The sequence below is a fragment of the Ambystoma mexicanum genome, chromosome 1p, assembly GCF_040938575.1.
Source record: "Ambystoma mexicanum isolate Mex_15411 chromosome 1p, UKY_AmexF1_1, whole genome shotgun sequence".
NCBI classification, from domain to species: domain Eukaryota; kingdom Metazoa; phylum Chordata; class Amphibia; order Caudata; family Ambystomatidae; genus Ambystoma; species Ambystoma mexicanum.
Genome location: NC_090921.1, coordinates 124632207 through 124658913, shown reverse-complemented (window position 1 = coordinate 124658913; position 26707 = coordinate 124632207). Strand labels below are relative to the sequence as shown.

At 47.5% G+C, this 26707-nt stretch overlaps 1 protein-coding gene across 2 annotated transcripts in view; it reads left to right on the top strand.

Annotated features, from left to right (window-relative positions):
- Positions 1–23160, top strand: part of LOC138567041 (phosphatidylinositol 4,5-bisphosphate 3-kinase catalytic subunit alpha isoform-like) — a 363865-nt gene extending 340705 nt beyond the window's left edge. For both annotated transcript variants that reach the window (XM_069644869.1, XM_069644877.1), the window contains 3 exons: positions 1683–1800; positions 16626–16777; positions 19660–23160. In XM_069644869.1, the coding sequence (XP_069500970.1) occupies positions 1683–1800; positions 16626–16777; positions 19660–19945 (556 nt within the window). In that variant the 3' untranslated portion in view covers positions 19946–23160. The remainder of the gene's footprint in view (positions 1–1682; positions 1801–16625; positions 16778–19659) is intronic.
- The last annotated feature ends 3547 nt before the right edge of the window (positions 23161–26707 follow it).

The window sequence follows — 26707 nt, the reverse complement described above, 5'->3', positions numbered from 1 at the left end:
ATCAATTAATTGTGTCCATGGTAACTGGGAGGGAAGGTGAACCAGTCTGAAAGGCTACTATAGCCAGATGAATTGTCAGATGCATGCAACAATGTTAGTCTCATGTAGTAGCCACAAATGTGATGGGTGGAAGGGTTTGAGGAATCTAAACCACTGGCATTGCTCTGGGCAACCTTGAACACCATTTTTTAGCCCGTCTGCGCCATTGCAATGGCTTGGCAGGTGAAGAACAATGGTCTGGAGGGTTGCCCAGAGCAATGCCAGAGGTTAAGATTTATTCTAAACCTTCCAGCCATCACCTCTTTTTGTTTTGCTTTTGTCACCCCAAGTGGGGCGGGTATGCCCAGACGTGGGTTCCGTGCCTGCTGGGCCTAGAGACCCAAGCTACTCCTCACTGATGATGCCCAAAAAGGCTGAAACATGTCTGGGGATACTTGTGGTTTCGTGCAGAAGGGATGTGACCTAGCAGTTCGGGCTGGACTACCCCTTTGCGGGTGGGACCAAGCCTGATTTGCATATGGTCTTTCCCCTTTTGTAATGGCTTGGCAGGAGAAGAACAATGGTCTGGAGGGTTGCCCAGTGCAATGCTAGAGGTAGAGAGTAATTCTAAACCTTCCAGCCATCACCTCTTTTGTTTTGCAGTCTTTCAAGTAGGACACTTCTTTTACTAGAAAGGGACATATTCTACTTGTAGTACTGGAGCTATGCCTGCTTTCAATACTAATGTACCACTTGAAACTATTTGTAAAGCAATACAGAGTTTGGTACACTCCTTTACACAGCACTACTGTGTTGATACTCGGGCACGAAATGATTCTCAGGTGGCACAAGCAGTGTTAAACATTTCTTTGGTCCTTTTCCTACAGCTCCCCCACCTCCTTCAGGTACTGCCCACTAATCTACATAAAGCATGTGATTCGTAGCAGATCAACGATCTTCAGAAAACCCCATTACTTGCCCAGTAGCCGTCTTTCTGTTGCTTGTATCTGCTTAGAATTACACCCGCCTACCCAACCTCCCACTATGCAGCTAAACACACAATAGAAACAGAAGAGGGACATAAAAAAAGATGGGTTACCAAAAAACGTCTTCATGCAAACCTCAGGTCAGAAGAATAACAATTGGACGATGTTGACAATTGAAGGAGCATAGATACTGTACAAGTAAGAGTAGGGATCATTTTACAGTAACGTCCCTGTTGATGCCCATTTTCAACTTTGAAACCATAACCTCTTGTAATACTCTGCACCAACAATTAGATGTCGCCTTATGCAAAGCATGTGAGTCTAAGCAGATACCAACAACAGAAAGAACATTAGTGTGGAAGTAATGATTGTTAACTCTTATACCAGCACAGCTAGACTGCCATTTGTACACATAAACTGAATTGACAATGAACTTGATGAAAACCAGTATCCTCCATGTAAAATCAGATCTTTCCCCACTCTTTTATACCTCCAGACTCTAGATGATTTTCACTAATCTCCTATCTATGTAGGCACAGTCTATAATTAGTATTATGTATGTGAAGGTGATTGGACCAATTCATCAATCAGGCTGCTGTGTTCTTGTGCAGTCTGTTCTGGTTTGGAATGTGTTGCCCCAAACCTGTAGGATGCATTGTTCTTAGTGTAACTATCTTTTGTCGTGATCGTTTTCTCATTTTCTCTTGTTACTTGCAGCTATGATGCAGCTATTGACCTGTTTACCCGCTCATGCGCAGGCTACTGCGTGGCCACATTCATCCTGGGCATCGGCGACCGCCACAACAGTAACATCATGGTGAAAGATGATGGGCAGGTGTGTGCACTGGACCTTGAAGGAACATGGGGGGTGTAGAAACATGTGCGACAGTTGCAGAGTGCATCCTATTTTGGATCCTGGCTTTGTACCCATCAGATGAAATGAGTTGGGGAATAGCCATCAACTTTCTGGCTCTTTCCCTTGTCTAGTATTTGTGTTTGGTTTCCTAGCATTTTCGTTAAACTTGGTGAATTTTCCTCAAATGCTTCCCAGTCCCATATGTGCACACTGCTACAGGCTTATGCTGTATAGTTCCACACATTTTACAGAGGTAGCTGATTTTATGGCTGAATTTACTGTGTTGCCTGCCTGGAGGCACAACTATTCCAGGGCCTGGATGGACGTCATTCACACTATGTATGTTCAGTAACTCTGCAGGGCAGCCAGTAAAAGAATAATGTACACTTCTGTCGCAGCATTGTCCATCACCTGTTGTGGCACAGACACCACATGCCTACAGTACATTGAATCCTGATTTGACGCCACTGGGGAAGATGTTCCTTTTGCTAGTTTCCTCCCCTATCTTTATGCTATTATCTCCTTCCTGCCCTGTCTTTTTGGAGGTAAGTAAAGACCTCCTCTTTACTTCCCTTTATTTTTGCTCACTTTTATGGGGAAACTCCTTAGTCTCTAATACTATTGCTACTGGGAGACTCTGGGCCTCATTACAAATCTGGCGGTAACTGTGCCGTTACAACCGGCAGTTTGCTGTCGGGTTTGTGAATTCTTCTGGTGCCTGACTTCACAGAAACTGTCACGGATGGCACTCTGTTAAGAGTGGCACAGGGCACCCAGATAGGGTTAGGGTGGTTGTGCTGATGTAAGGTGGATAGATAAGTACACACACAGCAGAAAGTTAAAGAGAACAAAGAGTAGGCAAGTGTAGCAGGGAAATAAAGATACCAAACAACTGGATTCCCTTTTGGGGTGTATGCAGAAATGGGAAAGAGTGTTCCACGGACCTTAGGAAAAACTCCAGCCTTCTGCACAGATTGCTATAACAGAGGCCCACGCTGTTTGCTCATGGCTGGGAACAACAGCTGTGGGTGTCTGTAACACAGAAACGAGACAGGGGAAGGGGCAGAGGTTGCCTGCCGGAAACCAACAGTCAAGCTCTGTACAAAGCGATCTACATATGATACCAGAGAAGACAATAACAGAAAAATCCAGGAAAAAGGAAGTCGATGAGCAAACTAGCAGAAGGAAATGAAGGGAAAGCAGTACAACTGAATTGGACAGGGAATAAAGAACAGAGGGTTGAAAAACAAGGAAGAAAGCAAGGGAGCAGCAGTCAGGAAACAGGGGGGCTGCATTAACTGAAATTAAAGAATGCAGGTAAACTGTTGTGGATAGCAGAGGACTGTAGGGTGCAAGGTAGAGAGCTCAGAGGAGCAGGACAGCAAGGAGCAAGCCCAAAGGAGCAGGGCTATAAGGAAGGAAGCCCAGAGGATAAGGGCTGTAGGCAGCAGAGTGAAGCAGGCTGCAAGGCAAGTAGACCAGAAGTGCCGGGCAGCGAGGAGTAAGCCCAGAGGAGCAGGGCCGTTGACTGTAGAAGGCTGCAGAGGACTGTAGTAGGCTGCAAGGCTGGAGGACCCGCGGACAAAGGCTGTAGGTGGAAGGCAACGGAGCGTGATCGGCTGCAAGGCAGGGAGCCCGGAAAGAGCAAGGGCTGTTGACAGCGGAGTGAAGCAGGCTGCAAGGCAAGGAGCCCAGAAGGGCCGGCAGCAAGGAGTGAGCCCAGAGGAGCAGGGCCGCTGACTGTAGAAGGCTGCAGAGGACTGAAGTAGGCTGCAAGGCTGGAAGTCCAGCGGACGAAGGCTGTAGGTAGAAGGCAGCGGAGCGTGATCGGCTGAAAGGCAGGAGCCCGGAAGACAAGGGCGGAAGGTAGAAGGCAGCAGAGCGTGATTGGCTGCAAGGCAGGAGCCCGGAAGGGCAAGGGCGGAAGGTAGAAGGCAGCAGAGCGTGATCGACTGCAAGGCAGGAGCCCGGAAGGGCAAGGGCAGAAGGTAGAAGGCAGCAGAGCGTGATTGGCTGCAATGCAGAGAGCCCGGCAGGGCACTGGATCAAAAGCATGAGAAAGCAGGAACAGCATACAAACATTCATAGCTCGAAGCAAAAAGGTGCTGGAAGGACTCTTAATGCAAGAGACTGAGCCCCTGCAGGCAGCAGCCTTTATACCGCCCTGCCCAGTACAGAGGCAGGCTAATTGGCCGCACCTGGATCAGCACACCTGAATACAATCTGCCTCCTCCCTCTCTGTTCCTGATCTGGTGGAAGCAGCGCTTATCCCTAGGGCTTCTGGGGATTGTAGTTCTGATGATGACAAATTGAAATGGCCAGAGAGAGATAGTTATAGCAAAATGCATTGTGGTAAGTGTAGTTAGTTGGGTAAAATAAAAAAGCACCAAAGTCTCGCAAATGGGGAATAAGGTCCAAAAAGTGAATAGGGGTTGTTCCAAGAGTTTTCTGTAGATAAATGAATAGCAATTAGTCCATAATGGTCGCCAATGTGTGCGCCCATGGCGCAGGCATGACAGAAACGCTGGGGGATTACAGTCCAGGCGGTCCGTGAAGTCAGGCGCAGGAAAATGTAAATCCCCATTCCCATCTGAGTCCCCATAGGACTCAGATGGGAATGGGGAGCACGGAAGCACCGGCACCTTGTGCAGCAGTGCCGGTGCTTCCGTGAAAGTCTGCGTGTGGGTGCCTTTAAAGTAGAAGAGGCTCCTGCAGTGGTGGTAGTTCCTGACAGTTCCTGCAGTTCGGGAGATCCAGCAGAGGAGGACAGGCTCCCGTCGTGGAGGAAGGTTCGAGTCACTGCACTGCCCAGGGATGAAACCAGCTGCGGTGCTGCCCAACGAATAAAAGGTATGCTCCTTTAAATCGCGGTCCGGGTGGATGGGTGCCTGGCTATCCGGTCTCCTAGTGCTTGGCACTGGCGATTCGACCAAGGCAGGTCCGGGAAGGCGATTGGCGAACTGGTTGGCCCCACCAGCTCCAGGGAAGAAGACTCTTTCCGAGGAAGATCTTCTCAAGTCGTTGGAGAAAAGTGGTGAGGATCTGCAGCAGGGCTTCACCGGTGGTTCAGTCGTTTCAAATGTCTTCATCTTCTCTCCTCTTTGGTTTCTTAGTTCCAGTGGCAACGTCTTATCCTCCAGTCCTCGGGACCCTGTTTTTATGCAGCAAGACCCCCATTCATACAGCCGAGCTGTCACTCGCACAGTGGGGTCGCTCTCCTAGCGGGAGAACCCCCCAGCCTATCAGGGCAGAGTGCAACTTGGGTTGCGTAGGCAACCCTGTCCAGGGCGCCTATTCCCACTCCCACACATACTGTCTACCCCAGACCCAGTGGCGCCGAGAGGAGGGCTTCTGTGCAAAAGCCCGCCAAAAGGACGAACAAAGGATCCCCGACCTGGATTAGGATTATAGAGAAAGACACGAGAAAGAAATATAATCAAGTTCTGGCAATAAAAACCGACCGGAGTAAAGTTAATATAAAAATAAACCGACGGTATGTTAGAGGCTGTCAGTAAAAGTGGTAGCCTCGAACAATGGGAAAATCCCATAGGGAAATATTTGCGGTTAATATTTATGATAGTTACCACTGCCACCAGCCAGACACTTATGAGAGAGGGTCTGTACGATACCCCCTCGAAATTGAACGTTACGGAAAAACTATTAACCCTTCCCAGTACTTCCATAGTAAAATGGGTTGTACTGGTTTAGTTCATAGGAATTGACTAGTAAAGTCAATGGGGACTTTACATGCCCTGGGAGACAGCAGTCAGTCCCAGGGTATGGAGTCTATATTTGGGGGTTGCTACGAAACCCCTGTGGTACGACACGGAGGGCGCTGTGTACCACACATGTTAAAAAGATGATTCCTATGAGGGTGAGAAACACCATAGACCAGAAGCACACAAGATAGCCTAAAACACACACTAGCAATCTGTCTAAGAGTGGGAGAAAAGGGTCTCACTCTTAGCAGGAGAAAAAAAAAACCCATCAAATCCAGCAAAGCTGCTGGGGGACTCTATAGGTAAGGGAAATTAGCCTTAGAATGAGAATTCTCCCTAACAGAGAGATCTTCCGGTATATACAATGGAAAGGATTTGTAGGAACTTGCCTTTCCTTGTTGTGACCTACACCCTTGTGGAGTGATAGGCTTTTAGCAGATCTTTCTATATATTTTTGAGTGGTGTAAGGAAGGCATGGTATCAAAAGTAAGACAGACACAACTGACCAAAGTTCAAGGGTGTTTACTGAACTTCAACAAGGGTGTGATAAACTCCTATCTAATCTAAAATCTACAGATGGGAGCAAGCTACCACCATCAAATAACAATAATGCAGTCCTAGTGGAGTGGAGTCAAAATAAAAGAGCCTATACTAAAACACCTATTGCCAATCCTTACTGCTAAATACAAATAGTGTGGAGTAGTGTTCATGAAAAAGAAAGAAGTGTTGACAAATTGAAATGTCAGGATGTTCAGGCGGTTGGCCTCCCTTCCGCATGTTTTTCAGCACGGTACAAGGCAGTTCACTCAAGCAAAGCACACACTCTGCCTTCTTCGGCACAAGGATACAGTTCCATTACCAGCATCAGGGCTTTCTGCACCCGAGTGTCTTTACTTATCAAAATCTTTTTATTCAGAGAGCCTGATGTATCAAAAACAAATGAAAAGTTATTTTCCTCTCAAGTATTCAATTTGGATGATTCACTCTTCACCCTGGATCCCCGTCAGCTGGGCTCAGATACCTTTTTACAATGCAAGTTACTTTGGATCCCCCTCTTCCAGGCTCAGATCCCCCTTTACAATGTTCAGAGAATACTCTTTCTCGGGTGACTCACGGTTCACCCCGGATCCCCCTCTGCTGGGCACAGATCCTTCCTCTTTACACAATTAGTCTCCCTGAGCCGAGCTCGGATCAATTTCAGTTTGCATCAAACTATCAAAGACTTTCAAATATGCACAGGGTTTAGCTTGACCCGTTGTAGGACCACTTCGATTTCAAAATTCCCTTCTCACAATTGCCAACCAGCTGGATACTAAACGGAGACCTTCGAATGAGCACCCACGTGGTGCCAGACCACTCGGTCTATGGCATCTTTCTTGGCCTCCAAAGTTTAATCACTCATCTCGGTATAAATTATATTTGCGTCGCTTGTCAAATAAGTTTCAGAGACTGTTCTCCCTAGATCTCTTCATACAATGTTGCCGCTTGCAACCTTGGTTCTTACACAGGCTGGTCTGGTATCAGTCTCTTCGATTCACTGGCTGTGCTGTCTTTACTGGCGCTGCTTTGTTGTACGAGCCAAGGACAGTACCCCGGCAGAAAAAGCTCCTCCCCGCCTTGGTTATCGATGCAGGAGATCCCCGGGTACCTCCGGCACACAATGCAGGTTTCTTTAGCTTTAGTCCCTGGTCTTAGGTTTCTTATTTTCCAAGATTCACAAAAGTAACGGTCGGAAAAGGTCAAGGGCACTTCCCTCCTTGCATCCCTTTCTGGTCTCGCTGTCTTTCTCCTCATATTGAACTGCCATCTTGGAACTGCTGCTTCCTCGTGGGCTTTGCCTTGCTCAGTGTACTTTCATGCTCCGTCTTTTATCCGTGTGGGGACGTGTGATGGAAGTTAGGTGTGTGTAATGATCCGAATTGCCCGACCTTGCCTGACCATTGTATTGGGACATGTCAGGTATACCATTGTGGTGTTAATCCGTTTTCGCTCACAGTGAGCTGTCCGTGAGAAAGTGTTTGTGTCGGGAAAGGGGGATGAGGGTGGAGTTCCAAAGTATCCTACCTTGTAGGATGGGGAAAAGGTGTTGCATGGAAGGGGATACCCAGTCCCACCATCCAGTGTCCCACTCCCTGAAGACTCCCCATCTAGGTGATCCTCCTGCACTGGACCACCCCCAGGAACTGGATCCAAAAGTGATGGCTATGTCCTGACCACCTGGATGACAGATCCCCAGGGACTAGTGGGTGAGACACCTTCAGGTTTCTCACAGTGGGCACCAGTGCCATGGATTCTGGCCACAGTGCACATGCCTCCATCGATATGCAATGGTGTTTGCCACCAAACACTTCAGCAATCTGTTTCTGATCTGACTATGCCACCGGCAGCTCATGCTTTCACTAAACGCAACGCAGGGTGCTTGCCACAGTGATCCGGCTCTGCTAACTTTAGTGGCTCTTTTCCAGCAAATGGCAAAATGGCACCCCACCAAGCGGAGCGTCAGCCCTAGGCTCACTGTGTCCCTTGGCTGAGCTGGGTACTCCCAAGTAATTAAACATGTACATGAATGTAGCAGCGTTGCAATACTTTGATGATTTTTTTTTTCATGTGTTGTCAGAGCCCCAGCTTTAGCTTTGAAGACCTCAGTGGTGGTACTAAAGTCTCTGAGAAGTTTGGACTTGGAGAAAGGGATACACTTGGTCGTGATTGTGACATGTAGAAGGAAGCTGGCAAAGGTCTTCAACATACTATTAGTCTTGACACCTCTCCTGAGATCAATTTGTGTGCATTTATACAGGTAATTCGGATGGATTTGCCTCCTTTAACTCCATTATGGCCACGGTGCACAAACGAGTCACTCCTAGAGTGACTAGTGTGTATTGTGATTATGATTTGAAGTCTTCCAAGATCCCAAGTATATGTGTGCTATCTTGAATGCAGAAGGTGTCACCCATCGGTGGGCCTGTGTGCCACCAGTAGCAACAAAAAGTGCAAAAGGATTGCCAGCAGGACCGACACACTCCACGTTGCCCTGTACAGGGGTAGCACAAGCCTCTCGTGTCCACTACAGTTTAGAAAACACAGGCCTCTACAACCCCAGTGGGGAAGGAGGGTTAGGGTATCGTTGATTGGATGGGAAGGGGGTTTTAGGAAAACTGGGTAGAGGGTTAGGAAGAGGTTGTGGATGGGTAGGCGGAAATTAGGGTAAGTACTGCTGTTCTGCTCCTGCCTTTCCTGTTGAGGCGGTTTCCTCTCCTCTTAAGCTCGTGCACACTATATGTCCTTTCTCATGCACACTCTCACCCACATCAGACCATGACCTCCGCCACCCGTTGCTTCACAGGCGGCGGTCCTCAAATGGCCCCAAGGGACGTTACTAATCTACTGGTAGCATTAGGGCATCAACATTATTCAATACTGGCACTGGCAGAGTAGACCAGAAAGAAAACTTAGCTTTGTCCTTGGTTGTCTCCAACTTGCTGTCTAAGTCCTCAAATACGGCAGAGTGGCTGCAAGAGAGAGCCAAGTGAGAAAACGTACAACCAACCTTTAACCAACAAGTTATTGCATAGCTCAGAGGGTGTTCGCTGAGCCCTGCGAACGTTACGGCATAAAGCATCTTTTGTGGTTACTAACACTAAGGGTTACAACTATGAGGGAACCATTCATACAGTACGGTTCCTGGGTTAGGGTCGGGGCGCTTAACCTACTGCTAAACAATATGCGTTCCAAGCGCTGGTCTAGGTGAAGATTAGTCAGTGTACACATGTTAGTATGCAGGGACTGAAGCATGCCCAACTTCTCTGCGCTCTGTGCAGGGCCAGAGGTATCTGGTAGGGGGCTTGGCCCCAACTCGCATTCCCCGCTCTGGTGTGCCTTTAATGTGGTGTCACTGCATGCCCATAAATGATCTGCTGTGGTGCTCTCTCTGGTGCGCTGTCTCCCTTTTCCCTGCTTCCCAGCACTTATCTTTAATGCAGCGAGGGGCCAGTGATTCATTCCTGTCTGGCAGGGCACCTCGCACGTGCTCCGTTGCCCAGAGCTCGGCATAGCATGTCTTGTCGGTGATGCTATCGAGCGCAAGCCCCGGGCTGGGGCTGAACATGTCCATTCAACGGTGCATATCTAAGATGGCCACCTGACGCTATCGAGCGCAAGCCCCGGGCTGGGGCTGAACATGTCCATTCAACGGTGCATATCCAAGATGGCCACCTGATGCTATCGAGCGCAAGCCCGGGCTGTGGCTGAACATGTCCATTCAACGGTGCATATCTAAGATGGCCACCTGACGCTATCGAGCGCAAGCCCCGGGCTGGGGCTGAACATGTCCATTCAACGGTGCATATCCAAGATGGCCACCTGACGCTATCGAGCGCAAGCCCGGGCTGTGGCTGAACATGTCCATTCAACGGTGCATGTCCAAGATGGCCACCGTTTTGTAGTCCCACAGTCAAGGGGAATTGTATTTCGTATTACAGTTCAATGGGTTCCCCTGTATTTGTGCCTGCAAAAGGGGCAAATCAATCGTCTGTAGGAATGTATTAGCCTGCCTACTTGTTGCCGCTGCTGTATGGTGCATGCTACCTGTTTGATAGCCCCGTTCAGTTGTTTGTTTGGCTTGTTTGGCCCCAAAGCACTGCCTTGTCCCTGACAAGGACCTCTCAACTGCGGTTAATGGGGAACGCGTTCGCCTTCCCTTGCGACGGTCTGTTAGCATACGCGTTTCCTCCTTTCCTGTCATACGCCGGGTAGTGCAAATGAGCAGGGCGCACCTGTTCCAGGTAATCCTCACAACCTCAGACTGACCTTGCTAGACCTGGTACTTGGATCACAGTCCGCTCTCTGCAGATTAACCAATTCACCTCTGGAATCACCTGAACATCATTTCACATGACCACAGAAAGGTTTGCATCCTGATCCGCAGTCCCTGCACGATGACGTGGTTTCTGATTTCGCAGAATTAAGAAATGTGACGATCCCTCAAGAGTGCAGGGCCATTTTGTCAGTGGCCAGAGCCCCTTCCACCAACAACTCCTATAACCTGAAGTGGAAAAGGGTTTGTGTCTGGTGTGCAAAGCAGCAAAACATCAACCCACTCTGGATCCAACCAGAACAGCTACTACCATACCTTATCTCCTTGGCCAAGCAGAGTCTCGCACACACGTCCAGACGAGTACACTTGACGGCCATCTCCAGGTATACCAGACGGAGTAACGTTGGCCATCTGTATGGCAATAGAGTGGTGAAACATGTTCTTAAAGGGCTCTTCCGAACCTTTCTCCTGACAAAACAACCTTCTCCAAAATGGAGTTTGAACAGTCTTCGCATGCCTCATGAAAAAGCCGTTCGAGCCAATGGCCACGGCCCAACTCAAGTTCCTATCCTGGAAATGGCATTCCTGGTAGCCATCACGTCAGGCGAGTGTCTGAAATCCAAGCTCTAGCGATCAATGAGCCATACCTAAAGGTTCCAAAAGGATAAAGTGCTCCTTATGACTAATCCATGTTTTATCCCAAAAGTCCCTACGGACGTTCACAAAAATGCCACTTTTGCCTTGCCAGTCTTTTTCCTACACTCCTTGGATGTCAAAAGAGCTCTTAAATATTATATCGACAGAACCAAGCCCTTCAGGAGTTCTCTTATGGACCCGCTTATAATGGAAATCCGTTTCAATACAGAGCATCTCAAGGTGGACTTCTTCAGTCATGTCATATGTTTCAGCAGGGAAACCTCTGAACGCCCCCTCCCCATGCTCACTCCATGAGAGCCACGGCGGCCCGGGGGGGCAGGCGTATCCATCACAAACTTTTGCCAAGCAGCTACATAAGTTTACAAGGCATTACTGCTTGGAGAGGCAGCACACTGCAGACGTTCAGACAGGGATAGCAGTCCTTTAGAGTCTGTTCCAATAAGCTACACTTTTGAATTTTTGGCTATAATGTACGCTTTTTACCTTTTTGTGCAACCTCCAACTACTAAATACTGCTAAGTATTTTCAGAGCAGCATGTGATTCCGTGAAAAATCCAGTGCCAGATAAGGAGTATGTTGCTTGCCTGAAACTCATGCTCTCCAGCATTGGTATCTTTCATAGGTTCACATGCTGTGAATATTCCCTGGCATCAGGGGGGCTTTAACTAACTTATTCTTCTCTAGAATTGTTCTAGCATGGTTCTCCCATTTGCACGATTGCACAGTCTACACTTCCATTCTTCTCTAGCTGGGTTCTCCCATTCACTGAATTGTTTCCCATGTGTGGGATTGCACGATCGACATGCCCTTTCTTCTCTAGCTGGGTTCTCCCATGTGCGGGTTTGCACGGTCAGTACGCACTTTCTTCTCTAGCTGGGTTCTCCCATGCGCGGGATTGCACGGTCAGTACGCACTTTCTTCTCTAGCTGGGTTCTCCCATTCACTGAATTGTTTCCCATGTGTGGGATTGCACGATCGACATGCCCTTTCTTCTCTAGCTGGGTTCTCCCATGCGCGGGATTGCACGGTCGACACGCTACTCCTTCTCTAACTGGGTTCTTCCATGTGCAGGATTGCACGGTCGACATGCCCTTTCTTCTCTAGCTGGGTTCTCCCAAGCGTGGGATTGCATCGTCCACACTCACATTCTTCTCTAGCTGGGTTCTCCCATTCACTGGATTGTCTCCCATGCGCGGGATTGCACAGTCGACATGCCCTTTCTTCTCTAGCTGGGTTCTCCCATGCGCGGGATTGCACGGTCGACACGCTACTCCTTCTCTAACTGGGTTCTTCCATGTGCAGGATTGCACGGTCGACATGCCCTTTCTTCTCTAGCTGGGTTCTCCCAAGCGTGGGATTGCATCGTCCACACTCACATTCTTCTCTAGCTGGGTTCTCCCATTCACTGGATTGTCTCCCATGCGCGGGATTGCACAGTCGACACGCTACTCCTTCTCTAACTGGGTTCTAACATGTGCGGGATTGCATGATCGACACGCCCTTACTATACCAGCTGGGTTCTCCCATGCGCAGGATTGTCTCCCATGTGCAGGATTGCACGGTCGACATGCCCTTTCTTCTCTAGCTGGGTTCTCCCATGCGCAGGATTGTCTCCCATGTGCAGGATTGCACGGTCGACATGCCCATTCTTCTCTAGCTGACTTCTCCCATTCACTGGATCGTCTCCCATGCGCGATATTGCATGGTTGACACGCTCTTTCTTGTCTAGCTGGGTTATTTTATGCGCGGGATTGTATCCCATGCGTGCAATTACACGGTCTACACAGCCTTTCTTCTCTAGCTGGCTTCTCCCATTCACAGGATTGTCTCCAATGCGCGGGATTGCACGGTTGACACCCTCTTTCTTGTCTAGCTGGTTTATTTTATGCGCGGTATTGTCTCCCAATGGGCGGGATTGCACGGTCTACGTGCCCTTTCTACTCTAGCTGGGTTCTCCCATGCGCGGGATTGTCTCCCATGTGCGGGATTGCACGGTCTACGTGTCCTTTCTTCTCCAGCTGGGTTCTCCCAATGCGCGGGATTGCATCGTCTACACTCCCATTCTTCTCTAGTTGGGTTCTCCCATTCGCTGGACAGTCTCCCATGCGAGGGATTGCACGGTCGATACGCTTTCTTTTTTAGCTGGGTTATCTTATGCGCTGCCTACCTCCATGGTTCTCCGCTGGCCCCATCGCAACATTAGGAACAATCACCTGTATTCTCTATCCGGAATCCCTGACATTTCAGGGAGTTATCGTAAATATAGGTCACCTTTCAGCAGTTAGCCTAAGTGTTGCTAATGCCAAACTCTCAACCCTGTTGTCTGTGAACAGTATCTTCATCGCACTCTTGTTGGACACGGATCGCAGTTGTTTCGCACTGGCCCCATGTTAATGATGGCGGTCAATGCCATTTTTCAAGCACCACTAGGGGGCCAAGCACTAGGCATATACTTTGCGCGGCTTCGTAGACAAAACATCAAGCATGACGCCCTCATAGTGTCTTGGCAAAGCGAGCTTATTTTTTTCTGCAGAATTATAAGCAGGATTTCATTGTCTGTGATTTCAACAGGTTCACGGCTAGCACAAGGCGTGTGTGCTGTTCTGGGAATCCCCATTTGTTTGAAAAATATTGCTCCAACTTTGAGGGACACATACACTCTAACAGAAACCAAGTCTCTTCTCCAAACAGGATGGCAAGTGCCACTTTCTCATGATGCGCCAGTTATGCATGCATCGTTGTCCAATCGCCTGAACTATTTCTGTGTAAATAAGGAAATCCTACTAACAGTAAGCAAACAAAACAGACTACTTGTTTGCAGTAGATTTGCAATGAAGGAGATCTGTGTTTAAAGCGTGGGTACAGCAATCAAATGTAACTGGACATTTTTGATCCAGCAATCTGTCCACTTTGAAACCTCTCTCCAGGCAGTTGATGGGGGCAGAGTTTTCGGTCGTAGATACCACTCCAGAGCCTTCATCCGTGTCTAAGTGGCCTCAACCTTCATGGCAGGCTATTGAGAGGTTGGGGTGCACAATTGAGCGCTGTACGAAGATGCGAAGTAAATAAGTTTTGGTTGGAAAGCTCTGAACTGAAAACAACCACGGGCAGTAGATCTGGGCAGCCCGTTAATGAAACAAGGGTGCAAGGCAACCAAATGCAACCATGTCCTTAATGGAGCTATATTCTTGTGCAAAAGAATGGGACTAAAGGTGGCCTAACCAATCTCTGTCCCAAAGATGGACCAAAGGGTTAGTTAGAAGTCAATAATACCTTTCTGCTGCTCTTGGCGGTTCGACAGCATCAGCCAGGCTTCTTGGTGCTGTACAAGTGGTTCAAATTGAGCTTGAATGTGGTAATTGCATTGTTCCACATGGATAGCAAGTGTTGAGCCTGGGTTGAGCTGCAATTCACTGTGGTTCAAAAATGGCGTTCGATTAAGTGCAAATCGTGTTGACCACCAGGGATGGTTCGATGGCGGAGATGCCATCGTCTGGATGCACAATCCGAGTTGGGCGGTTCGATGCAGCGTTCGAGGGGGCTACTGGGATCGGTTTGATCAGCGATGAAGAGGCTGACGGTATAAAAAGCAGTTTGAACACGATGGATGCAGCAACGAACTTCTAGTCCAAGCCAGGTTAATGCCACGCTTGGCTGGCGTGGTGCCACTGTGAACTGGTTTGAATGTGCGGCGCTACAGCTCAAAGATCAAGCGAGTGCCAGGGGCAGCTCTGGAGGTTCCTGTATGTTTGACTGTGTCGAAAGGGTTCGAAACACATGGTTCCTGGCTGTTCTGGCTCTCAGGTTGATATGAGTTGTTCTCCCAAACACAGGGGAGGCTGGTGGCAAACAACTCTAGGATTCCTTCCCCTCCAGTGAGGTCCTGGGTACCGGTGTAGCTGGCAGAAAGGCAGATTTTGCTCCAGCAGAAGGTCACCCCCAATGTGCCTGGGGATGGTTATGGAGCAGAGCTTGTCTGTCTTGGACTCTCAAACTTCACCTCACAGGCGGAGGGGCTTTGAAAAGACAACCCTCCCAAAAGAGGTCCACACGATTTCTTCCTTCTGCCTGGATGGTCTGAAAGTGAATCAAATGAGTGGGAGACTTCTATTTCATGGGCAAACGTCCACTGGAGATTGGACAACATCGAGCCTTCTTTTGAGGGGTCCAATCCCTATCCTTAAGACAAGGGGTCTTTGCCTTCTGACATCATACACAAAGTGTGTAGTGCTTATGTAAGTGGAGGAGACAGGAAAGGAGTTACAAAGAGAAACAAGATTGCGTAACCCTTCTCCACTTGTGCTCAGCTCCCTCTGACTAAACCAACCCCTCCCCCTGCCCAGATCCATGGCATCAAAGGCCCTTTGGTATGCAACGCCCTTGTGTCAGGCTAGTTCTTTCGGGTAGAATGTGCCGTTCGATGTTGTTTACACAGGACAAACATCCTGATGGGCTGACTCCATGTAGAGACTGTCGGCACACCTACCACAACACACAGGAACAGTTATGCCTGCTAGCACCACCACAACAGGAACATTGCAGGAGCATCTCAGCGCTCATTGCATGGCCTGCATCCTCCTTGACTCTGTTGCATACTGTGTCCTGCTAGGGGCTCTCCCAGGGTTGTCATTTTACAGAGCTTCAGTGTTCCCCCCAGGATACAACTCATGCCCAAGTGTCAACGCCACAAACCACATAGAACCGTATTGATACTCAGGGCGCTGTTACTTCAGGACTACGGTCCTCAATGGCAAATGTGTTGAACCACCCTCCAACCACTCTTTCTTCGGCAGAACCGGAGGCCACAAGGCCAGCACAAATGTCAGAGTTGTGCTATGCAAGACCAATTTACATTGTATTGGGTAGTCCTATGAAAGTTTGACTGGGGTGCATTTCAGGATTCTATGGGTTGGCTTTGAAGGAACCTGGTGCAGAGGAAGAGTGGAGGTGATTGCAGACTGTTAAGGTCTGTGATATATTGTTTTTATGAATTAATTGAAGCTACATCAACAAATGTTGAATCAAATGTATTACAACAGCTTGGCAAAATATGTTTGCGTAACCCAATTTGGCCTGCTGATCCTTATTTTTGTGTGCCCCCACCTTGCCCTGTTAACTTTATTCGTGCCCCATGATGCCTTCCTCTAAAATTGGGTGTATTGTCAGCGCTATTAGGAGAGCGTTCAGGAGCATATCACAATGTGTATCTTATCAAAAATGTATTCCAATTTGAGTGTATGGGGAAACTGCCAGCTAGTGGATGTTAGTAGCTATTAAGCAAAAAAACAAGTTATCGGGCGCATGTGTGCCTGAGATGTGTTCCGTGTGAAATCGATTGATGAAGATATTTTGGTAGCAAGTTGCTAGGTGGAGTTTTGGGTGTGGTGTGAGGTGTGGGATTGATGCTGGATATTCCCTACTGCATGATAAGGTTACTTGACCTCATTTAGCTGGGTTACATTTTCTGACCTGACAACATCTATTGGCCACTTTCGACATTGTGTGACCAGTGGCGGGTGAATATTTCTAGTGTCCCCCTCACCATTTCCCTGGGACGCCCGTCTTTGACATTCCACCCACACGCTCTACTTATGTTTGTCCCTGTCTCCCACCAGCTGTTCCACATCGACTTTGGGCACTTCTTGGACCACAAGAAGAAGAAATTTGGATACAAGAGGGAACGCGTCCCATTCGTGCTGACCCAAGACTTCCTCATCGTGATCAGCAAAGGGGTGCCGGAGTGTACCAAGACCAAGGAGTTTGAGAGGTCAGTAACTGCAAAGGGCAAGACCCTTGGTGCAATCCACGTGGCACTACCATATTTCCGAGATACAGGGCATGCCTGTGGTACAGCAACACAAACAAAGCGTGCATGATTGGAGCGCATCTCTGACCCTCACGCATTCCAACTTAGGACCCTTGCCAACCACACAATCTTCCTCTCACACTCCTAGTCTCAGGCATTAAATGCTCCCGGACAAAGCCAGAGGGCTATGAGTCAGCACCATACATTCTGTACAAAGGAGATCTAATTTACTTCATTAATGGTTATCATGGGGACCGCTCATGTCAGCAGCTTTAGCTGCCTCCTGAAAGCCTGAAGGGGAGTGTAGGGGAGAAGGGGGGGGGAGATAATGAGTGCAACGGGGTTCAAAAGATTCATGTAGGGACGTTATGGAGGGCAAATAAAATGATTCTGCAAGTGCGGAAAAGTAACACAAAAAGCTACACTAGAAGCTTGAGCAAAGGGAATCAGAGTGTTTTGTAGGCCATGAAACACGGGGATCAGGATTAGAGGACAGCACACAAACATGAGCGGATTTGTTCAAGCTTTATAGGGCTACATTGGGATGCCTCGGTTTAAGGAAGTCTTGTACTGACTAAAGGACCAGACCAGTTCATAGTAAGTTTCAGATTAGAGTGTGGTGCAGGGCCACCAAGCTCACCTCCTCTCCCTTCACTGGGTCAGGTTCAGGTGCCGACAGTGTGGAAAATGTTTTCCGAAGGTATTGAATGGTGCCAGCAGAAGCTAATGCTAAAGCGGGCATAAACTAGTATGGGTATTGCTGCAAAGCGCCATTGTACGTGAGGGTTGGTGCTTTGGGATGAGGCTCCAATTTTTCAATCACTGATGCACTATCTTGTGAGATCAATTCCTTTTAGTAGGAGTTTTTGAGTTCATGGCAGAGAGGCTAATAGGTAATTCTTCATGAAATGTTTAGCCATACAGAGTTGACCGGAGTCTTTTTTTTTTAGCCAACTAGCCTTTCCTGGCGTAACATAAGCAGTTCTAGTAGATCTTACAGGTCAATATCGGTCTGTAATTTATAGGGTCACTTCTGTCCCCCTTCTTAAATATCAGAATTACCAATGATTGCTTCCAGGAAGGGGGCGTAGGTCCCTGTGACTTATTAATGGTTATAGAAAAGGCTAAACATATAGTTATCTGTCTTCTTTTGAATTTAAAAGGTATATTTGTATCTGATGGATTGAGAGGTATTCGTGGTATAAAGACAGTATCTAGGTTCCACCGATTACACAGGTCCTCTATGATGTGTCTTTGTAGACCAGTAATTGTCAACCTTGTTCCATGTCAGAGTCCCCGTGATGGCATGAGATTGCATAGTAGCATAATTACAGCACCTACTTTCAGTTCTATCTTATGAGGAGGCAATTGCACTACAACGTTTCGCTCTTTAGAGACTGCAACGTTGAGCTGATAATTAACTGTTCATTGACACTGGAACTGCTGTGCCCTGTGTGAAGAGAAGTGGTGTTGGAAAGAAATTATTTGAAATTATTCTGAATGTTTGTGATAGTGGAAGGTGAAGGTGACCGCGTAGAACTGTGCTCATTGTGTTTGTTAAAATGATAACTGTTGTTGAAGAAGAAGGCCACGCAGAGGTGCACTTTGCCATTTCGACAGCAGAGGGGAACCTAACACTGATTAATTGCATCAGCTGAGTACAGAAACATACCTAAGCGTTCAATATATATAGATGTTTGTAGCAAATGGTGCCTTATGAGTGGCAATACTTTCTTTCATTGCTGAATAAAAAGTAGGGAGCAGGGGGTGTTTTACTTTCTAGGAATTCTGTGAAGTAGCTCTGTGATCCTTCGATGACCCCTACAGCATGGTGCAGTCAAAAGACATGTGTGTTAGGTTCTATGTGGTTTCATCCAGTTTTTTTCTAAAACATTTTTTACCGAAAAAACTCTGAATTTATTTATAATAAATATTTGGGGGTGTCCTCCCCCCCCCTTATTATTTGCTCCCTGTGCCCCTTATATCCCCTTACCCCCCAGGCCCTATATTTGTTGATGCATTTTTTGTTGAAATATTTTCAGCAAAAAATGAATTGGAAAATATACTGGCGATCAAATGACGTTGTACCGCGTGTAGCTAAAACCGTGAATGTACATAAGAGCCACAGTAAAAAATAACCTTAGGCAGACTTCCATGAAAAGAAGAAACCACAAGGGCTTCCGCATGCCATGGAACATTATGATTCAGTGATCCAGCCAGTTACACAGGGGTGGATCCTTGACTTTAGCGTGTCCAAGTAAATACATAGGGGCAGTGACTAATTGAGAGAAGCACCCATCCATTTTGGCTGAATGGAAATAGTTAGCAGGTAATCATTTTTCCAATCGATGCATAACTGAAGATCATTCAAAATAGGCTGCTGGCAGGCCCTGCGATGGGGCTTGGATGTACTGTATGTTGCATCAATGTTTTTTTTATAGATGATTATGTAGGTTGTATGGGATTGTCTCACGGGGATCAGTTTTGGCTCTGTAAGTGGGCTGGTTCACCCACTGGAAGTAGAGATTCTTTGAGTCACTTCTAGCTAGCCTTGGCACCCTTTGTGAGGTTGCTGAGGAGCTATGTTTTCAGATGAGGTAGCTCTTGTTTTCTAGTTATCTTTGAAGCAAGAGGACGTTCCGTGCCAGGCAGCTATAATTGGGTTCGGGGCCTTGAGTACTATCATGGGTAATTTGATGGGTGAATCTTGGAACCCATGCCATCTTTTGTGGCAGCTTATTTCATAGGCTGTACTGTGGGGCTTGTCTCCGATTGGGTGTAACACAGCACGTTGCTGGTTTAGACTCATGTTTACGCTACCTCTTTTTCATTCCTTCTACTAGGTTCCAGGAGATGTGCTACAAGGCCTACCTGGCGATACGCCAGCATGCCAACCTCTTCATCAACCTCTTTTCTATGATGCTGGGCTCGGGGATGCCAGAACTGCAGTCTTTTGATGACATTGCCTACCTGCGCAAGACGCTGGCACTGGACAAGACTGAGCAGGAGGCCCTCGAGTACTTTACCAAGCAGATGAATGACGCGCACCATGGCGGCTGGACCACCAAGATGGACTGGATCTTCCACACTATCCGTCACATGCCCCTGAATGAGGGTGGACATGACTAGCATCCAGAGGATGGCAGACACCGACACCAGCTATCAAAAAGATAAACCTCGGTCTTGGTAGTCACTGGCGTTCCCTCCCAGTCGAGGATGCGAGGAAAGGCATGCGCTAGCCGACATCATTCGGCTTCATTATATTACATGCTGTACCTTTATCCCTCACTTTGAACTACAGTGCAACATCTAGCGCTTTCCTGGGGTATGCGCGTCACATCTTTTCACAAATCACCCTATGGGCTGAGTTGATGGGGTGGTTCTTTGACAGGCACAAGTGGTGGGCAAACTAGTTTGGTCAGTCTGCTCAAATGATGTGCTACAATAATGGGCCAAATTCTTTAGAGGTCTCCTACACAAGAGAGCCACTCAAGTAGGTCATGGGTCAACATTTTTGAATATGTGGGTAATCCCTTGGCATTGAAGATGCTCTTAAGTGATAGGTCAGAAACTGAAGATTTTTCTGGGTGAATGTTCAATACGCTCGGAAGGTGATGCTAAGTTTTCTATTTCTTTTGGAATGCGATGCATCCTTCTGGGGACGGACTCTCAAGAGCAGAGGTTTCCTGGACTGGATTCAGGTTCACCCAGGACAGTGGAGCATTGGTTCAGAGCAAGGCATCTGCTCAGCAAAGTGCGAAAGAATGGGCCGCTTGTTTGCCAAGCGAGAACAGTTTGATGTATGTGCGGGACCTTAGAGCTCTGATGGCTCCAAGGAGAGGGGCATGCTCTTTGGGTGCAGTTTCCAACATTACACACCGGATCGTTGCCAAATGTGAGGAGCTGCCCGTGGCACTCATGGGACATTACGGGCCCCTGGGGAGGGGACGATGTATGCGAAGACGACGTGTAGGGAAGTGATGAGGCTCCAGAGGTTTCCATAACCGGACCACCAGAACTGGAACACTGATGAGTTGGGGAGCAAACCTGTTTTTATAGAGGAAATAATGACTGATGGAAGGGAAAGCAAAATTGCACTAAGTGCCTAATGCACGCCCCCAGGGGTGGGTGGTATTTTAATTGTTTTATTTTACTGACGTGATGTTTAGTCTGGTGTTGTGATTTGACTTGAGCCTGGCAGGACCTTATCGGGCACTGTGAACTGCAATGCCAACATCTAGCGCCTTCAGTAGATGTACTTGCCACATCTTTTCACTGCTCAGCGGGCATGGGCCCAGGGGTTGGCTAACAAGACTTTGGAGAGTAGCACAAGGAAAGAGAACCTTTGCTGAGAAGGCCAAATGGACACAGAGGCATTGGGTCAGTCTTCTTTAGGGCAAGATGGGCGCAAGAAATGGGGACGGGATGCAGAGCCTATCCCCGCCACGCCTGTATGAGTTTAGGACATTGGTACAGGGATACACTTTGGCAACTCAGGAAGTTGGCACATGGACAGAGGAGCATACACCTTTAGGCATGACAATGCAGAAGGGCTTGGCACATAGGCACAGGTTCACAGGGATACAGCACCTTGCACCCCTGGGAATGGAGGCCTCAGAATTGGTGTAGCGATGGTCTGTTCACTTTTAGGGCAGTGCATAGATTCATGGACTGTGACCATTATGGACGGGTACCTCTGGAGACTGACCTAGGAGTACAGATTCTGTCACCTCTAAGAATGATACCAATCCATAGACTGGCACAGTAATACAGGGATCTACGTGATTTTACCAAACCGAAATGTTAGACCCCTTAAAGTCTGTATTTTCTTTTTCTTCTATTTTCCGCAAATATATATGTGGGGGGAGACCCCCACAGGCCCCACACCTTACCCCTATACATTTTTTATTCACTTTACCCCCCCACATATATGTATATATGTGGAAAATTGGGGGTCAAACTTTTGGGAGTAGGTAATTTTGTACAATACCGTAATACAGAGCCCTTCACACTACTGTGGGTCAGGATTGAGGTTTGCTTACCAAGATGTCTAGGGTGGCAGTGCACAGTGGACAGGGGGTGTTGCAGAACAGGCCTGAGGTGCTTTGATAACAGTGTGCCTCTGTATTCCACTCTTGGAATATATGTTGATAGCAAGGGTGGAGCACAATGTCAGAGCTGTGTGTGGTTCCCATTACTGAAAGGGCAGTCCGGCTTTGTGTCCAGCTTGATGTGCCTTGGCAGAGCTCTGTGCAGGTCCAAATACTGGAATAGCAGGGTGTGAGCATACTAGAACTGATATGCATTGGCAGAGCTGCTTGTAGTCCCCAGTATTGGAATAGTAGAGGTTGCTGCAGGGCATATTCAAGGTGTGCAGCAGAGTAGTGTGGTGGTCACTGTACTGAAGTAGCGGTGGGTACAGTCGTTCATGATTAAGATGCGCTGCGAAAACTGCTTTGATATTACAGTACTGGACTTTTAAAGGGACCACTTCATGCCAATGACTAGCTCTGCGAACTGATGGTGGGAGCCTGACACACTGTGTTACATGATCTTTTCATTACAACTTGTGTAGGTCTTGTACATGTGGGGGTTAGAATTGCCCTGCCAGTTAAAGGTGTTGGATAAAAGTCCTAGAAGCTGGGATCCTAGGTCTATCCTGTGTTTAGATTGCTTGGTGTCCTCGCAGGGGTCGACACCGATTTCCGTTGGACCGAACTGGTACGGAGAGGGGTCATCCAGGAGAGTGGGGTCACAGTTGTCATTCCATGTTAGTCCACCTATGTTTTGTCCTGTAATCGTGGACTTTAGTCATGGATCTCTCTGTCCTTTTGGGAGCTAGACTCAAAGTGCGCAAGTGAATAGCTAAACCACTGATCTGTCCTGATTGTTGAATTTAGCTGCCGCCAGACTAGCACTCTACAGTTTCATGGTCTTGTTAGCCGGGGCCCACCTGTCTAGCCGCTCGGCTCCCCTGCCTCCTCTTGCCAGCACTTGGGACATGCCTGTGCATTTCTGGGTTACCATCAGGGCCCCTTTGGACAGATGAAGGGGGGGGGGGCGGGCACTCTACGAACTACGCATGCGCATCTGGTCTGAAATATATGGACTGTATTTTATTTTGCTGTTGCCGTCTTGTACATCTATGTGCCTGAAAATGAATTCTGTATACTGTACACGCATATCACTATAAATATATTTTTATTTTTTAACGCCGATCCCACAGTAGCGTGCTGAGGGTATACGCAAAGATGAAGGGCTGACTATGTTATACTTGAAGAAATCAAACTGTCTCGGCATTTGAAGTTGAAGACACAGAATAAAGTGGACTTGTTGTAATATGACCATTGTATGTTTGTGCGTTGGCAGCAAAACTCCAAACAATCCCCAGGCGAGGAACCTGCTGTTCACATTATTCAATATGGTTATCTTACTTAATATTACCACCTCCAAAGATACACCTGCCAATATCTCATTGTCGTTCATCTTGTAGACGTACCCATACACTTACTAGAACCGTCCTCCACATCCTAATATTTGTAGTCCTTTTTCATTCTCTCTTTAAGGCAAATTCACCAAATAGTTTTGCAATTGTCTTGTGTAAAGTACATATATGTCTGATGTTTGTTAGATAGATAGAAAACAGGCTCAGATTTCATCGAGAAGGATTACGCTGTGTATGCTACTATACTTGTATAGGGCTACGAATCACCACCATAGCATTTTCAAGGCACCAAGATCATGTGCGTGGTGTATCATGCCCTCTCCTGGGGATCCATACCATAGTCTGAAGGGAATGGGTAGCGTGAGTAAGATGAAGGACATGGCGTGGGTGGCGGGTGTGAGGGGAGGAGAGAAGCAGGGAAGAAGTTTGCAGATGCAGGGAAGGGTTCGCGTAGGACATATGAATAGTGAGTGGAGAATGCAAGGCAGGAGAGTGGGATATATGGATGTAATATAGTAAATCTGTCTATCCCCGATAGCTAGATAGTAGATGAGGGTTGTGCGCTTGCTATTCTAAGGTTAAACCTGTGAGTTGATGCCTTAATGTACATGTTCCAATGTTGGTGGAATCTGAGGCGGGTCTGCACGCTTGGGCTTATGATTCAACCATGTGGATATATAATATGGGTGTGTAAGAGAGCTGCTTATGAGTGTATCAATGATGACTTGTGATGGAACGCACAGTAAACTGCTAATGAATATAATGAAAGGCTCCACGCTGGCCCTGAATCTGTGAAAGTTATGGAAGGAACCCCTACTCACTTCCCGGTCCATATACAATGGCCCTCTGCAGTTGTTAAACCCATAGGTCGCATAGAAACTTACACCTCCCCAAGTCATGTTCAAATCCTCAAAGAGACTCTAGCAGCACTCGACGCAGATCCGCAACTAAGCTGTCAAATTTGTTCTACCTTAGTTCACATTTGCCGTATTGAAACCCACATGTTTCTTTCTCACATCTCACCACCTCTGCATAAAAATCTAATGTAATGAAAAGAAACGGCTTGGTGGATAGCGACGCACATACATAACGGCCTAATGTGATCTTACATGGAATCAACCAAGTCATCAACCAATGGCAATAAGAAGCTATAGAGGTAATTGGAAAAACACAAAGCAGGTCGGTCGCACCGGGATGAGAAACACTTGAATGATGTCTGATTGTCATAACAAGGATACGTGTGCACCTTTACCAATATAATAGAACTCATTTTGACTCAAAAGGCATTCCCTCAATTCCACAGTGCAATTTTTGCTCCTCCCCTATACGGCAAACAGCAAGTACGTCCTAAGGGATGTGACTAACGGGGTGGCCAGTGCAACTCTGAGCGCATACTTGAACCACAGAGATAACATCAAAAAGGTGTTCCCAATGTCACTGGCTTCCCACATGCCTGCTCTAGCAGGCACAGACTGGGCATAGAGGAAAGCACAAGACAAGGGATAATTTTAGGTCTTTGCTTGTCACAGAGGACCCGTTCAGGCATGCTGTGCACAGCACGAGTATTTTTATAGTCTTATATTTCATCCCTTGTAATGCGCGGTCAACACCCACGAAGGGGCCCCTCCGACTCTCCAGCGACTGGAGAGTCGGAGGGGCCCCCTTTAAAGGGATACAAGGGCACTGGGGTGGTCCGGCCACTGCCCAGTTTGGCCCAAGAGTGTGAAATGAGTGGGTTTCCCAGGGCTCTTGTCTTCTCCTGAGATGGCAAGGCCACCTGCAACCTCGATGGAGAAGAGGCATGGAGAGGACTGCAAATCCCAGCCCCCCTGTGGGATCTGTAGCCATATGGATCACGGAGCTGACACGGCTGTAGTTAGCCACATTGGAATGTGAAGTAGCATGAGAGTCACAGATCAAGCAGACAAGTGTCAGAGGCTCACTTATCACACTAGTGGTGGTACCAAAAGCAGAGTTCCACCTGGTATTTTCTTCCCTTGACAGCAGAGTAGCGTGGATCCATCAACCGATGTCTGAATAAAACCAAGATGGCACTTAAAGCTGCAAGCCTTTTTTAAATTCTCGCACAGAGTTTATAAGACAGCACTGGTAGGCCCAAATGCTCCTTAACCAATTAACCAATGAGCGATACCATTTGAAAACCCGATACTACTAGATCAATCAGAACAGAGAAACTTAGGAATCTGTGGAAAGAGCCAATCAGGAGTCAGCTTGCAAGAATGCCCACATCCTCCTGGCCATAACAGAGGATGCAAGCAGTTATCTGTTCTCTTGGACCTAGAGGATTTAGACAGATCTACCACTACTTGGAGCGGAGAACGCTGGCTAACACAGGGGGACCTTGGAGGATCATAGACCCTGAAGAAGCTGGAGTCATTTGTGGGTTACTTTTAGAGAAGGAAGAAAGTGGACATTCTACTTGAGCTGGTGAAACTGGAATGCTGGCGTCTGAAGGCTGGGGAAGAAGAAACGGGTAACCGAGCCAAGAGCACATGTGTAAAGAGAATTGAAAACCCGTTGAAAAGGATACCAGGAGAATCTTAAGAATTCGAGAAATGGAAAGCCTGCTGAGAAGGGCATGAGGAGAATCTTAAGAATTGATGAAAGAAAAACTATGGGGAAAAGGATGCCAGTTAACCTTTTCAAATGGATAAAGAGAGGTCTGGTAAGATCTTGGAGAGAAGTCTGTCGATTTAATTAAAAAAAAAGTAAAAACATTCGGTACTGTGAATACCCTGAAGGGAAACTGGGTCATTTATTTTTGTGGATTGTTTTTCTAGATTCCGTATCATTACCTGGACTATTTCCATTTGGATAGAAGAGGGTTAACTGGGTGGTTATAAGACTTCATAAGAATAGGTTTGTAACCATTCTTGTAAGGGCAAGGACTGCTTTAGATTAGATGTTAGGATTCCATGGTTTCGGGATTGCCTTTGTAGTGTTACAGCAGAACCTGAACCCCTCACTTTGTGTTGACCCATTGCCAACATGGTTTGAAAGGTGTCCACAATTTGGTTTTAGTGATTTCTAGGCACGTCTAGCCATTTTCCCAATCCAATGAGGAAGAAACGACCAGTATTAAAATGCTGGGTTAGACATAATTGCTTCTCTGTTGCTTGTGTCATCGCTCGGGCTCCTTACAAGAGTTCATGTCCTGGGGACAGTACCCAGAAAGCCCATCCACTTGGGTGCCGGTAACCAATATTTATGTGTTTGGTGTACTTGAATTGTAGGATGAGCCAGGAGAGCACAGCAATCCACCCCCCCCCCACAGAAATCCAGTCCTTTTTGTGACTACTGAACAGCATGCATATTGTTCAGCTGAGCCACATGCTGCGATACACACTGCATGCATCACGTCTTATTGCCTGGTCATGACTAAATCAGCCTTTTTTTTGCTGCCCTACATCTCACAACATTGTTTT